The sequence below is a fragment of the Neodiprion pinetum genome, chromosome 2, assembly GCF_021155775.2.
Source record: "Neodiprion pinetum isolate iyNeoPine1 chromosome 2, iyNeoPine1.2, whole genome shotgun sequence".
Classification (NCBI taxonomy): Eukaryota; Metazoa; Arthropoda; class Insecta; order Hymenoptera; family Diprionidae; genus Neodiprion; species Neodiprion pinetum.
In genome coordinates this window covers 25,844,710-25,861,569 of record NC_060233.1, presented here as the reverse complement: position 1 = coordinate 25,861,569, position 16,860 = coordinate 25,844,710, and the positions used below count along the sequence as shown (strand labels likewise).

The window sequence follows — 16,860 nt, the reverse complement described above, 5'->3', positions numbered from 1 at the left end:
CGAATGAGTACAATTGTGGGAATATATCATTTCGATATGAATATATATATTAGGTAAGAAAATGAATGGTCCGTATCACATTCATCGTAATTTAATAACGTATCCGTTAACAATACTTATGCACAGTAATTATATATTTAAATTTAATATACATCAGATACATACACAGGGTGGTTGTAAATAAACGCAATGTGTTTCACATTCGATATCAAGGAAAACTTTCGTAACATGGAAGGAAACAAAATGCAATAAACCATGTTTTAAAGTTAATTGAAATCCAGATTTCTTGGAGTAACTTTTGTTTTTGTGAAAATTTGTAGAAAAAATCCGTTAGTTACAGAGTTGCTCAATTTTCGAAATTATGTCATCCTTTGTTAGTCAAATTCTGACGTTCAGCATTCTTTTCAGTGAATAAATCACAAAGTTGGTTTCGAGCTTGTGTCACGTTTTCCCGGATAAACGATTGTCAGTTATTAATATTCAAAGTCTTGTTGGTCAGAAATCATTTGTAATGAGTAGAAACTGTTTGGCATCGATTCCAAGGATAGCAGTTCTCTATCACTATAAGTTCTCTTGAAACGTGAATCTTCAAAGCGCTCTGATCACTTTTTTTTTGCGTTAAACTTCGAGAGTTTGTAAAAAGTTCATGTACCATGAATCAGTTGGAAATTTTGAAGTGTTTTTGCCAACAATTTGCCAATTTATTGAATTCAATTAAACCAAAAACAAGTTCATCCAAGCCCCGTTTAAGTATCGCGTTTTTTCGATTACACGAATATGTACAATTCATTATACAGTTATTAATTCTTTTTCTCATTATTCTGTCACCACTTATTTTACCGTCAATACGTCAATTATTCATGCGTAGTTTTTTTGCATTCTTTCTATGTATACAGAAATACGCATACGATTTTAAAATACGTATGTACAAAATGAGGCTCAGAAAAAGTTACGAGTTAACTCCTGCGAAATATGTCGCGGTAATAGAACGAAAAAAAAAAGTTTATGCTAAAATATCAATAGCTGGACGAAAACCGTAACTTTAATCAGAGAGATGCTCATCAATCGAATCATTCGCATGAATCATACCAGAGCATATATTGGGAAAATGTTGTGTAAGCTGTTACGTCGATTCGCAGAGCTGACATGGAATGAAAATTCGAATGAACAATCACTTTTATAATTGAACACGGCACTCTAAAAACTTTCGTAATGGAAATCGGCAGTCCGGAATCAGGATTGAAAAAGATTATTTTTCATCTTTTAATTAGTTAGAAAATGACTAATTACTTAAAGTGATTGATCAGTCGCCCGAAAAGTTAACAATTACACGGGCAAATATTTTATCGGTACTCGTAAATTGAATAATCAAAAAAGAAGTCAAGTTACTTGAAAAATGAGTTTAACTTGAGTAAAAATGAGTAAAAATTTTTACAAGTTTTTTGTTCTCACGCCATTAGTAATATCGAAGAAAAACATTCCTAAGGGCAATCATTATTGCCGATCCCTGCTTACAGTGTATTAGATTCCCAATTGGAATTTTCGTAGTCCATTTAAATTTACTTGAAAAAATTTTCGCTTTTACTCTTTAAGTCTATTGCTAACTTGTTGTTCATGTGCTACAATTCTGTATTAGAAATTGAGCGTGCGACTTAAATTTGAACAGAAAAAAAAGAAAGGAAACATGTTCAGTACACATTTATCTCTGCGACTTATACAGCTTATTTTTTCAACACTCCGCAGATCTTTTGAGACATTAACTTGCAACGACTCGTATGCCTCATCTTGTTCATGTATGAGTATAAACGTACTTAATGATACTTATGGAATAATACTGTTATATTATTTTTTATTACGTGTATATACACGACGAGAAAAAAAATTTACTTGACTAGCATTTAATTGATTGCATTCAATGAAATGTTTCAACTTCAACTGAATGTTATTTATACCCATGAAATAAAAAATAATTTAACACGGTTGAGAAAATTCACCTTTATCTAATGAAACCACTTTGTTATACAAACTGTCAATGCAATTTAGTCGATATTATTACGCTATTTACAACCTCACAAAATATTTACCTAGCTCCATGAGTAAGTATTGATTGTTCAAACAAATTTGGTTCTGTTCCACTAAAATTGAGACTTTTTCCTTGTAGAATATTTTTTAACAACCAGCGATCAATTTTCTTTACTCAATAAGGTACTCGAATAGCTTGTTATTTCGTAGTTGAAGAAGAAATGATTTTATATAAGTTCAAGTAGGGCTCAGTTGAAGATAAAAGATTCTCATGAAGTCAATTAATTTTTATTAATCGTTATTCCTTTGAATCTAACGAATGTTCTTCTCAGTGTATTATCGTACGTAGAATAAAGGACGCTCCCCTATCATTGATAAGCCGAAAACGAGTTTTTCTCACTTTTGAATCACTGCGAGTAAATCACTTAACAGGATAGCCAAAAACACTGTAATAGTTTTTCTGTTCGGTCTCTCCGTCCTGCCGGAATTCCATTGGTCATGGTGTACAGCAGCTTGCTTCTCGCCTGCAAACAGCAAAAATTAACAATTTGTAGGTTTAACAGAAGTTGAAAATATTTTCTTCTTCCATACATAGAGCATTTCTGTTATAATTGAAACTAGATCGAATTTGTTGCAATTTTCTCGCGTCACAGACGAGCGAACCGAAATCATGTAAAAAAGGTGATTAAAAATTTCAAGTCCCTCGACCTATTCAAACTTAGTCAAAATTAGTTCCAAATAAATAAGTAAGTAAATCGGTTAATTATTTGAGATTTCAATTTTAACAATTAACCCTTCTCCACAGAAAATGAGCTATTCCATGTCACGTATAGTTTTACAGTTTATACAGTCAACGGTATTTTCTTGTCGGGCTCATTATAGACTTGAGAACTTTGCTAGATACAAGAATGATGCCGCATGGACGAAAACTAACCAATACAACGTTTGTGTGAATAGTTATTCTCAATATCACCCGATGTTACAACAAGTAAAAAACATGCTGGCGAATACATTATTGGCACGGAATAATCTGTACAAATTTCAACTGAATAGGATCAATTTTTATATTTACTGTCCGCCATATTGGATACGTCATGTTGAATTTTGAAATTGTGACGTCATACCCGCTTTCAGCGACCCCGAAAACCCCCGGGTAACATATTCAAAGTGAACAGGATCAATTTTTATGTTTACTTTGCGCCATATTGGATCCGCCATCTTGAATTTTGAAATTCTTTCACCTTTACTATCGCTTGATTGAATGGTGAAATCTGTTACCGATCTTGAAATATAAGATTGTTCGGTAATTTATTGGTTAAATGGCCCGGAGAATTACTCATATTTGCCTGCTTTATTATAAACCTGAGGCAGTCCTCGTGTTCACTGTTAGGAATTTCGAGTTTGAGAATATGTTGTATTACGCAAAGGATACAATTGTGTAATAATTTCATTGTCTGAATCTTGCCTGTGGGATAGTGAACTATATTATCATCGAGAAAATTTTTGTAACGAACATCCTCATACTGATTGAAAATTCGCGGATACCCCGTAAACCTTGACGATATTTTTCAGTCGTAATTATAGAAAACGCTGGTATTTTTATGATGTTATTTATGAAAAAAATATTAGCTTTTCCTATTTTCACGACGGAATATCGTCAAAATGTACAAGGTGAAAAATTTTTCATCACAAGGAGTTTCATCGTATAGCAATAATGATATAATTTACAATTCCGTTGTTAACGACGAAAGTTGAAAGTTTACTGAGTGTTTTAGTGTTGAGCATGTGAGAGTTATAAATTATTATGGATAAACTTCGATGAAAATCATTCATTGACCAATTCGATAGACAATTATTAGTTAAATGTTGGAAGTACGAAAGAAAAAAGTTACAGTATCAATCCAATTGTTGGAACATGCAATCCAAGTATACACAGACTAAAAGTCACACTGATAAATAGTATACAAATAAGGTTTCGCCGATGCGAAGTAAATGAAAATTGAAAGTAATTTAATGCACGTCGGTCCTTCGTTACACTCATGAAAATTTTTTGAAGAGTGATAAGCATTTTTCAAAATCGTTGTAATTTTCAGAAAATATCCAAACGGGTTAGCCTTGCTTTTCGCGGTTGTCGGAGCAAAAAATTTTTGGTGTTAGACTCTTTCGAGCGAGATTAATTCGACCTCAAGGATTCCAAAAGAGGCGTTTAAATCGTCGTGAGACCAACAGCTGAGAAAATACAAATAAAACATGGAATAATTCGGTAATTTATTCATCTTAATCCAGGTTACACGAAAATAGTAACAATACAATATCATACGTAATATATCGTATAATCATGCAGAGGTGCGTTGCGCTTGTATAACGTAAGACAGAACTTGAACTATACTTACAAACTACGAGAATATAATATTTTTCTTATTCCGCTTGTAAGATAATGTGTATTGCACTCCCTTTTCATCTTGCAATAATCAGAATTATTATGTAATGTTTCATCATACTTTTGCATTTCTTTTTGTCTTTACTTTTACACTATATAGCAACTTGTTAAATTACTACATACCGACACCCGAACACTTGTAATAATATTTAGGGCACATTGAATAAACAGCTGAAACTCTGTAGCAATAAATTTGTGATTTTACTCTCTCGTGTTTTTAAAAATCCTGGACAAATTTTATGTGTTTTTGCTGTCACTTTTGATCCGTTGTTCAAAAGGGTCAGCGTTGCTCTTTGCGATTTTAGAACCCGGGAATTTTTCTGCTCAGAAGCAATTTGTACGACTTTAATTAGACTAATTGATTCCTGAGGGATGCGAATGAGACATCTGAAACAGCGTTAGACCAACAGCTGGATAAATACTGCGGGATTACCTCGATTTTCGGTTTTAACTCTCGATCCGTTGCTCGCAGCGTATTCGGACTGCGTGTAATCGATTTCTCTCGCAGATTTACGTCGTTACAGTAAATCGAAGAATTGATTTCGATATTCAAAAGTCAAAATTTCCAGCAGAAATCCAAAGAGGATAGCCATAATTTTTTGAGCAAAAAATTTGTACCCTCTAAATGGACGGTCAAAAAAACAATTAGTATCAACGGGAAAAACTAGTTTAAATCGATATCAATGATTAGTTTTGAACATTCAAGAAAACAGTGTTGAGCGTGAAATTGTTATTCGCAGAAAGTTGATTCTGAGGATCAATACTTCCAGAGTAATTAGAACTCGGAGAATAAAAGGAGTTGAACTTGATGAGTAATGAGTTATAAATTGGCTTATTAGAATATGGAATAAAAGTATACTTGTGAGAGGTGAAGTAGATCTACGTACTTTTAGAGAACGTTGATGAAAATATATATCTTCAATCACCGATTGATATACACTGTGTACATGAAGTAAATACTTTCAATTAGTACGTACAGCCGACAGGATAAAAACTGACACTACGAATTATGTTGCGTTGGAAACAGGATTTAATGATTTGATAACCAACGGATTATTCCCCTTGAAAATTGGAAAAAAAGAAAAGGAAAACAATAGATGGAAATATATAAGAGTGGGATATAAAAAGGCGAAGAATCAAAAAGTCGACGAGACGAAACCTGAAAGTCAAACTACCGACGGTTGAAACCGTAGAAAGACCATAAATCCGAAAACATGACTTGTAGAAAAATAAAAATTGGTAACGCAAAAATGTATAAATAAATTTATACCGACATTCTTTTTTTGAGAATGGCCAAGATTATGAAGGGCAAAATATTGAATTGCGAAAAACCGAACAGTCAAAAAGTCAGACTTGTGCGTTTGTCGAAAATCTACCAATCCGATCTTATCAATAAGAACTGACCAAAGAATCGAAAGATCGAAATCCCGAAACTCGCTGAAGACAGAACCGCCAAAATTCTGTTCTTTCAAAATTCGTATCACAAGAACATCAATCGTAATTATACTTAAAGCATGAAATGCGACTTCTGGAAGAAGTCCACGGTTACGTATGATTTTAACTTGAATTGTAGAAGTTTTCTGCAAAGTTCTGCGGCTTCAATGCGGAGAATCTGCGGAAATCTAAGAAACTTTCCTTATATTCGGTGCAAAACTACCGGACGAATGGACAAATGCTCACAGATTTTATCGTTTTATACATATAATTCTCGTGAATAATTTTTGCATGATCGGTTGTCTGTTAACTTATCAATTTCACTGAATAAAATAGTGGATTGTGCACAAAGTGTAAAATTCATCGCTGATCGTATATTTATTTTCTAAATTTCATCAATACTCAGGTTTTGTGGCGAGTTTTATATCGTGAGAAAAACACGCATACAACATGGTTTCTGAAAAGTCAGAAACACCGAAGGTCAACATAGAAAATGACATTTGAATTCGTAAATTAATGTTTAAACAACCTAAGAGAAACCGAAAAATGCAAGACCTTGACGTATAATTGTATTTTTTCATGTTCACGATGCAGTAATTTACTCCTATCACTTACCGTTCAAAACGTGCAGATGCACCAAAGAAGTGCTGTGCTGGTCAAAGCTGCAGGTGTATTCACCGCTGTCGCTCTTTGCTGCGCTTTCTATGTAGATTCTGGTGACGAGCTTTTCAGCAGATCTGATGAAAAAGGAAAGAATGAAAAATTGGGATCACCAATTTGCGGCTATGTTTAAATGCGTATCAGGAAAGTATTTTTATCACCAGGGATTTGATTTTGAAAGATGACGAATGACGAATAAAATATTTTCAAAAGCTTTTGCCGGTATTGTATAAAAATCTAGAGACGAAAGAATAACTATTCTTGATTATTCGCCTATTGGAGAATATTTGAAAACGAAATTCCGTAATTGGCACAGAATCGGTAATTGTAGTGTCACGTTACGATTTCCGTGGAACATATTTCATCGGTACATGGGATATTAATTAGAATCATTCGAACGCAACGATTTCCGGATTTGATGAGTGAGTTTAAGTAATTAAGAAAAAATAAATTGTACAAAATGTTCTTCGCATATGTTACTATGTGTAAAATGAATGCTTTTTACTAAAGAATATTATGCCGTTATTCTAACGTACTCTGTAATTAATTTGTGCGAAAGAAGAACTTCACGCACTTTAACGACAAGTAACTGCAACAAAATTACTATACGTGTATGTACCTTGAATTTTATGCAATCTCAGTTATTGATTGAATCAAGCGAAACGGGCCCGAAGATCCTGACTAAATTTCATGAGGATTCGATGGATCCTAGAGCAATTCGTAAGGTCGAATGGATTTCGTGAGGTTTTTTTAAGTGAACTCCAAGCCGCACAATATTTATTTTTTCGTTGGTTCACTTCAGACAAACGGGAAAGGAATGTTGATTATTCTCGCCATGTGGTTACATTTTCTATGAATTCGAAGTAACTGCATTCGCTAATCAAAAGGTAATACCAAACGATTGAAAAATATGTAACAAAAGACAAAACGTTCATCTTGAAAACTCTCAGCGAAATACGACGGACAATTTATAACTTGTCAACCATTGAAGGTACAATCCTCGAGTAATCGCTTAAAATATTTTGCTTTCCTTAAAGAATTTCGCAAAAAAAATAATTAAAAGTGTCCAAGTTGTCGAAGATTCTTGGATTTTGAGAACTATCGAACTTTGGCTGCTGGAAACTCTGTAACGGGAACTCACAAAATGTTGAAGAATAATCTAGGTGGGTAACGATGCGATTAGTTATGATTTTTTCGTAAAAATTATATCATTTCAACAAGAATTTCCTCAACAATTTGTATAAATATTTTTTGTATAATTATCAAATTTATACAAAGACAATCATAGCTGAATTAGTGACATGCTTAAATGATGCTCAGCGATGTATCAAGCTGAATCTTATTGTCAGACCTAAATCAAAAATCCGACTTGGATCGGCCATTTTGAATTTTGGAAATCTAATTTCAGATTCAAGTTCTGCGGCCTCAGAAACCGTAACACTGAGATTACAGGATAAATTTATCAAATTTTTTTTTTCTGACACAAAAGTGGCACGAAATCTCATTCTCGCAACACTGCTAAAGGGTTGATTAATATTTATAGATTTAAAGAAAATTGTGTAATAATTCTCTCATTTTTCATATATGTATACACGTTTATTTCCTTTACCGTGAACAATGTGAGATATATTTTCGATCTCCACGGTTAAATTTTTTTTTCATTCCACACATTCTCAAGATAAAAGTATTCCAGACTTCGTGATTTGACTTGATTAAATAACTGATGCACAGCGCGTACTCGTAAATTATGTCGATTCTCCAAGTAATATCGCATCGTCGGTTAGGTTAAAACTATTTTCAGATTCGAAAAACCAGGAAAATTCATGGAATTTTCATCTACAACTCTGCTAGACGCGCTGGTATTGACTTCGAGTATGCAAAAGGACTAAAATTTTGATAAATTATTCTCATTGTCAGAAAGACATATCGAGATATCACTCACAAAATCCATCCGCGATTATCTATACGCATTTCAAATCGTGGAAAATTTCGATGTCTGTGCCATAAAGCAACATCGCATCACGGTCGATGTGTACAAGGTGACATTTCGAATGCCTTGCATATCTAGCTGGGAGTAACGTGTGTTGCGCAGCTAACAATTTGATGTCCTCTTTAGAATTCGTTACAACTCATGAATGTTCTAGAACATTGAAGACCAAATGACACGTATTTTTTCTATCGGCATAAAAACGGTTCAAAGAGATGAAAACGACCCCCAAAGACGTGCGCCTAATGGGGTGATTTCTCGATGCCCTTGATGTACTTGAATGAAACCAACGCTGAAATGTTTTCACTCACGAATGAAACATTTCAGCGTTGGTTTCATTCAAACGCATCAAGCGCTTCTGTTAAAAACTGAGAAGCAACCCCGTTGCGGGCCCATCTTTAAGAACCGTTTTTATCCCTTGAAACTATTTTTCCGGCGATAAAAAAATACGCGTCCTTTAGTTTTCAATGTTCTGAAACACACGTGAGATGTAACGGAATCGAAGAGGGACACCACACCGATGTTCCTTCTTTGACCTCCAGAAGTTGGGTGTAATTTCTAACTTTTACTCGAAGTTGAAAACGAATTTATCTCTGTATACCTTTAATTTGGAGTTTATACTTGCAGGCGATCCCTGACCTATTTCCTCTAGGAGATCCCTCAGGGGGATCTCCTGCAAATATTTTTTTGGAGAGTTTCTTTCTCTGTCACGTCCGTAGCTCTCGACCGTCTCATTTTCGTTACACACCGTATAAATGTAAAAGTTACGGGTTACCTAATCAACGAACTTTGCGAACACACCGTCAAACGGATGTGCGTAACAGCTATGCCAAAACATTTTATACTTATTGCAAAATGTAACCGACGAGTTCACATATTCTTGTTAATTTTTCAACGGAAGAATCCCCATTGATGATTAACCAGAGATGGAATATCGGAAGACTGATTATTGGTGGAATAAAAAAGTTATAACAGAAAATTAATTGCGACGTTTGACGACTTTTCAATTTTTCATACATATTTTGCTGGTCGAAAACAATTGTTGTTTTATAAAAGAAGAATAAAAGAGACGATGCTTTACTTATGTAGGTATGTGCATGTACATATTTTTATCATATTGAAACTTTCGCAATTTTTATCCAGAAGTAATGAAGGGTTGAAAAGTTACGTAATACAATTTTAACCAAGATAGTGTTTTTCGTCTAATATTCGTTCAAATTATGACTGATGGTATTTAAAAATTGGGAATTATAAAAATTGACACCGGTGTTCTCTGAAAAATCGTAAAGGTTATCGAATTTTTGATTACTGATTGTGAGTTTGCCACAATCTATTTTTATGAACTGCGCAGTAATATACTTCTAATTTTAAGCTATAAATCTGTATAAATTTTTTTCACAACTTTGCGGGCTTTCGCTCTATTCGAACCTCGATCCTCTTTACATCATAAACTTTTTACGACAACGTTCAATATTTTCAAAATCATGCCTGAAAATGAACCGTAATTTTTGATACACAAACAAAGAAATAGTCCAGTCGGAATTTCCAATTTTATTTTGAAAATTCGCAAAATCCCATTCAGACTTGGTTTGGAACAACACGAATTTTCTCTAGATGCACAAAGAATCCAATCTAACGTATGTGAGTTAAATAAAATTTGATTGGAAAAAAATATTTTTGTCTCCCGTACAAAAAAAGGGAACCTCGTGCAACCAAATTCTTGATTCTGGAAAGCAAGAACGTTAAATGCAGAGAAATGCTAGGTTACAAATTATGAAAATAACTCAACCGAAATATATTAACACACGAAAATGACTAAAAGTGTTTTGCTCACCCGTTGACATGGTAAATTTTTACGTGGTCAGGAATTTTCGCACCATTTTTCAACCACGTGGGAACCAGGTTTCCAATCGTGCGCCACGAGCTTCGGACAATACACGCAAGCTCCACTCCACTTCCTGTCTTGTAGTAACGGTCCGCCACCTCGTGACCCGCTTCGTCCAGAATCCTTATCTCGGGTGCTGGAATCAGGTTTGTTTTTCCTTTCGTTAGGGTTTGATCAAACAATTATACAGCTGGTATACTACAAGAAGCCTAAAACTTTGAGAAAAATCGAGGAAACGTTTTCAGGATACGTGACGCACAATTTCGTAAATTTAATATCAATAGTAACATAATAGATCGAATTTTGGTGTTTTAGCAACATCTGTCGTTGAAATTATGACGCGCTAGCCTGAAATCTTGCAACAACTGACAATGAGAAGAATGAGACCTGATTATTTCGAGATATGATGTTTAAACGTTCTAAAACACAGTATGAAATAAAATTGAAAGTGTCAGACGAGAGTTAAGGTTCTCTCATGATTTTCCATGATGATTTGAGTATATATTTTATAGCGCTAAAGGCGGGGTGTGGAGATGACTAACAGGGTTGAAGTTTCATCTCTAGTTCAGGGCCCCATAAAAACTGCACCTACAAACAAAAACAAGACCTCATCGCAAGTCAATAATAACAATCTTCAACTATTCTGTGCAATATTATTCCAGTGGTGTTTATACGGTAACTTTGTCTTGTTTTCTTGATGACAATAATCCTAGATCGTAAATGAACGTGGAATTTTTTTCTTCTCCTTCATCGTCAATATTTCACACAGAATCGGTGTTGAAGTGAGGATGAATATTTTCTGTACCTCTGAAGCATGCGAGTAAACGAAGAGGTGGATCCTGCCTATTCAAAGTCTCTCATGCGTTTGTTATGCGGGTTAAATAGATAGTAGCAGACGACACTGACGGCCTTGAATTGGTTATCATCTATCTCGGTTTGTGTAGATACAATGAATGAAGAAATTAAACTATGTACAAGTACATAATTCTTCCGACAAATTTATAGGTTACGCAACAGAACAGCCAGTGGTACAAAATGATGAGTGTTATCGTCTAGAAGAAGATAAGTTGTACGAATAGTATAAAAATTCATCTACGTAAGGTGAAAGATAATTTTCCATAAAATTATCTCTGTAAAAGATAAGCTTATTTTAATTCTTATCTCGATAATAAAACAAGTAATTATAAGATCAGGAGATTCTTAATAAATTGAAAAAAAAAAAACAATAATGATTTATTTCATAAAACAGTTCTTTGCGTATCACACGAACGAATGTTGTTTCTGCGAATAACATTTTACAGAGGCAGAAAAATATTCGGCAGGATCAACTAGACAGCGCAGATCTTTCGTAGCGCCAAAGGATTTGTTGAGATCATGTCAGTGTTTAATTCAAGCAACAAAATATTTTTTTCACTGACTGAAAAAAAAATTATCTTTCGACTCCCTCTCTCAATGATCGCAGATTGCGAAGCGTTTCTTCCAGAAAGACGTTTTCATTGAACCATTTATTTTCGCAGAATGACTCCGAATGGTATCACCGTCGTTTTAATACAAGCAGTTTATCTTATCTTCATACCATAAAAAAGATGGAGATGAAAATCTGATTTATCTAGATGAAGATGAAAAATGAAGTTAATTGACGGAATTCTGTTGAATGAAAATTCCGGAAAGATGTGTTTGTTTTGTTGAATGGATTTTATCTTGTGTTAAATTTAACCTACATGAATAAAGAAACTTAAATAAATCGTATTCCAAATCCGTTCGTCTTCGGGCTAGAAAAACATTGTATAAATTCTAATATTTTCTTTGAATGTTTAGCTTGACATTGTATAGAAATAACGCAAGTCAACAAAAGAAAAAAAATAATTTTGTTTTGAGTTTATATTTAAATGAATAAATTTTCGTTTTATACATAGATTAATAAACAACATATTCATTTAATACTTACAAAATTTGCGTTTGATTTTTTTACGTTGATGAATAAGTCTTCAAGTTTTTTGTTGATAGTATAAACAGCAGGTGGCAGCACGTTGCAATATAAAAAGCAAACTTCATCTAATAAAACCATTTTTTCATGCATTAGTTACGTAGAAGAAATCAAAATTTGACATCTAGAATCCAGACTCGAAATTCGTGTTAATCAGAGCAGTTAATTCAAGCTTGAATAAAGTGTGATTCACAAATTTTTGATCGCATCGAAGCTTATAACGTATCATTGAGGTTATGTGTGTCGAAATTTCAAATATTGCGAAATGAAAAATAAATATCCCAATATCTGCAAACTAGGTGGTGAATTATTACATATTATGTTCCAGAAAAACTTTTCACGGCGAGATTACAAATGATACCGATGGATTGACAACTTATGACCTGAGACAAGAAAATGGGATGCAAGTGCACAGCTGTCAGAATCTTGAAATTTAATTTTAGATCTATGACCTGCAATCCGTCTTCAAAAATGTTTTAACGATTGTCCAATGTACTTTACAGTAACGCAATGAAATCAAAGTTTCGAGCTTTAAGTGTAAAGTAACCCGGAAAAAGCATCGGCGAGTGGCGGTTTCGAATCTAGTAACAAATAATCATCGCTAAATTTCTACGCACGGAGCTTTAAGCTCGAGTCACTGAAAACAACGTTTGCCCGTATTTTATTCGAATTTTCCCCCGTTCTCTTTGCTTTGCTTCTTATTAATTCCGTCCTAATCGAATAAAATCAGCTCGCTGCACAGCAAAGCGTAGCTTTTAATTGGGTTACTTTCGCAGGTACTCCGGCGGTTTGTGAGCATCCGCGTTTACGTTGCCGCTTCCGAATTACGTAGACAGGAAGTAGGGAGGAGGATAAAAGAAGAGCAGGCGGAAAAAAATCTACTTTAAACTGCGTACAGAAGAAAAGTTACGGGCTTACTTGGCGATTCATCCGAACCGCTTTGTTAACGGGATATTATAATCAATAACTGGCAACTTTATAATAACGCAGGATCAAGTTCGTTTTCGTTTTCAAGTTCCCATATCTCGACCTTCTTCGTACCTTTACCCCCATCATTATCCCTCAGCTTTCCCATCTCCATTTAAAAAAAAATCCTCTCACGCACACTTGGATCTGCCATTCGACGTAGGTACAGATTTATAGAATCCTATACGTGTATCATATACACACGTCTGTATTTACATTGCATACCTGTACGAGATAGACGTTTTACGAGAGAAATGAAAGATCCCTTCTTCCTTCAAGGCAAATATCTTTTACCATCGTCGTCGTGCGACGCGGACGAATATATTTTTTATCCCCCCCGTTTTTTTTTTTTTTTTTTTCTGTAATTCGCGAGCTTTCTGTCGCCGTCTGATATTTCTCGTTCCCGAGTGATTCTGCTTCTCCTTCAGGCAGTATCTGGGAACGATATTCCGCCTAGACCGTTTCTGCATATATTCACACGGAAGAAATGTACACCCATACCCATCTCGACCGTCTTTCTCCATTTCATTCCGTATAAGTTTCGCCTGGCAACTGGAACGCGTGTTACGATTTAACCTCTAGTTTCCATCGTTTCCTTATTTTAATCTGGGAATCCCGGTGAACATCGCGTATCTTATTACAAATATAGACAGACGATCGTAATCTGTTGGTTATGACGTTTAACATACATCGCGATTGACCGCACATAAAGCATCCGATATGTCACGTATGCCGGAAATTGTTAGCCTTGCAGTTTCTGTACCATTGCGTTCGGAATGAAATGTTTACGTGACGTCAGAGTACAGACGAGCGATCAAGACGCGAAATGTCAATGAACAGGATGTACGTTTGAGAGCGAAAATATTTATATTTATAAATTAAAGGACTCGGGACGTTCGATTGCTCTGCAAGAGGTCGTACCGTAAAACTCATGTTAGAAACGTCGAGAGAACACACGAACAATATACCTAGATACGATTTTTCGTGATTACATAAATTTCTTGTGTACGACATAAAGGAAAAGAGTCGTTTCTTGATTTACGGTAACATTATAAGATACGGATCGCAGACTCACGAGAAAAGGTCTCAGACGCCCCCCCCCGCCCTTCCCCCTGCCCCTCCGCCGCTTTGGTTCATTTTAGGATATGGTATTCTTGATCGAAATCTAAGAGTCACGTATTTTTTTTTTTTTTGTTTTTTTATCTACGGAAAAACGTTTTAAGACGGCCAAAGTCGCATGCTATTAATTGAGATATTTGAATGAAACCAATTGAAGGATAATTGTCGTGGCGAGTAGTGAAAAATGCATTTTATCGATCACGGCGGGGGTTGAATGGTCAAAAATTATAGGGGTTGAAAGTTGCAGATTATTTGTAAGCAAAAAACCGTTGCTCGTATTTGAAAGCAATTAATTGCATTTGAAAGAGCAGAAAAAAGTGTAGGAGATACGTATTTTTGCGTTTTTCGAATTAATGTCACATAGAGGGTGAACTACCTCTATATACGTACAACCAAGTTCCCATTGAATTGGTACTATTTTGATTCACTTCGTCTTATTTAATATAACAAAGCTCTCCGCAAGCAACAATTGGGGAGCTTATTCGTTTAGATAACATTCGGTTGCATTGATGACGAAAGCCACCCTCCCAAAGGGTATACCTGGTTAAGAGGTGCCAAATGCCTCTGTCTCGGGGTTGTCAAACTATCCGTTCAGAAATGTTTCTTAGGTCAGAAAAACATGTGCCCAATTGTTCATAACGCGGATAACCCCCTCCACCCTCTCCGGGGGGGGATGAAAAATGACATTTCATGTATTCGATTTTTTATCTCAAGACTCGACTAACGAATTCTTATTTTATTACCGTATAATCGCGATCATTAATCGTTATCGTAGTGATTTATTGCATCATTAATAGCATATTTCGCTTCATCTTATTATGAACACTACAACAGGCAGTCAATGTAATTTCGTCGTTGAGTTTAATGCACTCGAATTACCATGACTGGTCTGTCAAGTTGAAAATATAAAAAATCTAAATTTCTAATTTGACGACCAAAAAGAGAATAATTCGAGGTGACATCAAATTAGCAAAAACAATCGAAGTTCCTACCAGATATTCGAAGTTCCGACCTAAATGTTTTAGAGCAAGTATCCAAGTATAGATGAAGAGTCAAAAATGGATTTATAATTGGGCTGCGAGGCCGGTAAAAATTTCCGAATGGACACATTTTTAATCGGGATGCTATCATTTATTCTGGATTTATTATTGCCCACGTGACATTGTTAACATAATCCGTGAATTTAATAAATCCAATCTCCATGTGAACCAATGGCTTTACTTTCGTTTTACTGCGTTAGGGTGCAAGGCTAATTGTAGGGAAAATATCACGGACGTATAGCGTTAGAATTCAAGGATCTGAATTTTCGGAATTGAAATTCTTATGTACTATTGAATTTTCAGCTAAAATATTACTTTTCACTGTCCTCTCTCGAAGCGTCCGTGTCAGGTTCTCATAGTTTCAAGTGTAAACGGATATATTATCATTTCAGAGTCATATACTGTAAAAATTGGCGGTGTTAAAGTTTACCAATAGTGACCAATGCGAACTACTATAGAACAATAATATTTGTGGTCAATTCAGAACTTGAATGTCAGATAGTGTTAGATTGACGCTAAAAAATATTCTTTAGAAATTCACGGCGCATTTTTTTACAGTCTAGTGAAGTATAAGCTGCGAACTTTCTACAATCTGATGTATTCAAGACAGAGCGAATGAAGGCACAATGGATATAACTTCATATTCAAAAGCTCCATATTTTGGGTGAAAGAAACACACCCCTAGAAGTTTCATATCAATCTGTGGTCCGGAGGTCTGGTACTCTCCATATGAGTGCGGATAGGTGGTTTCACCCACGTTTAGCACTCTCGACATACGCCCTAAAAAGGCAGACCAAAAAAAGGCATTGTACAGAAAGGTCAGCCTTCGGCGCTTTATCGATCGAGCTGTTTCTCGACTTGAATACCGTTTTTTATTCGTAAGGATGTATGAGACGTCATAAGAGACAGCCTGATAAAAAATGTGTTGCAATCGAAACATGAAAAAACAATGGCTTGGAAAGTGCAATTGAAGCAAATTAGTTAAATTTAATTGGAAAAGTCCCTGTTCACCAGATTTTTTTTTATATTGTATTTTAACTGTAAACATATTGATACTTAATAACAACTGCAGAGAAAACACATGATTCTGTTTTTGTAATAGCTCATTCTATTTATAAATGAATACCCTGTAAATTGTCTGAAACGGTTTTTTTTTTTTTTTTGAGTTCGTGAATTGGTAAAACAAAAATCGAATACGTATAGTCGTCTCGATTTACAGATGAAAAACTCGTGTTTCAGAACAAAAACGAAGCTGCCATCCAGCCCAGTTTAACTCGGATAATCGGTAAAAATTCACTTACAAATGAAATCAAATATTGG

The 16,860-nt window shown here is 34.9% G+C and overlaps 1 protein-coding gene across 1 annotated transcript in view; it reads right to left on the bottom strand.

The window, feature by feature from the left end:
• Window positions 1–77: 77 nt before the first annotated feature.
• Window positions 78–16,860, bottom strand: part of LOC124211714 (zwei Ig domain protein zig-8) — a 188,826-nt gene continuing 172,043 nt past the window's right edge. The window contains exons 5-7 of the mRNA XM_046611061.2: window positions 10,378–10,564; window positions 6,512–6,633; window positions 78–2,546 (exon numbers count right to left, since the gene is read on the bottom strand). Coding sequence (XP_046467017.1) covers window positions 2,419–2,546; window positions 6,512–6,633; window positions 10,378–10,564 — 437 coding nt within the window. The 3' untranslated portion in view covers window positions 78–2,418. The remainder of the gene's footprint in view (window positions 2,547–6,511; window positions 6,634–10,377; window positions 10,565–16,860) is intronic.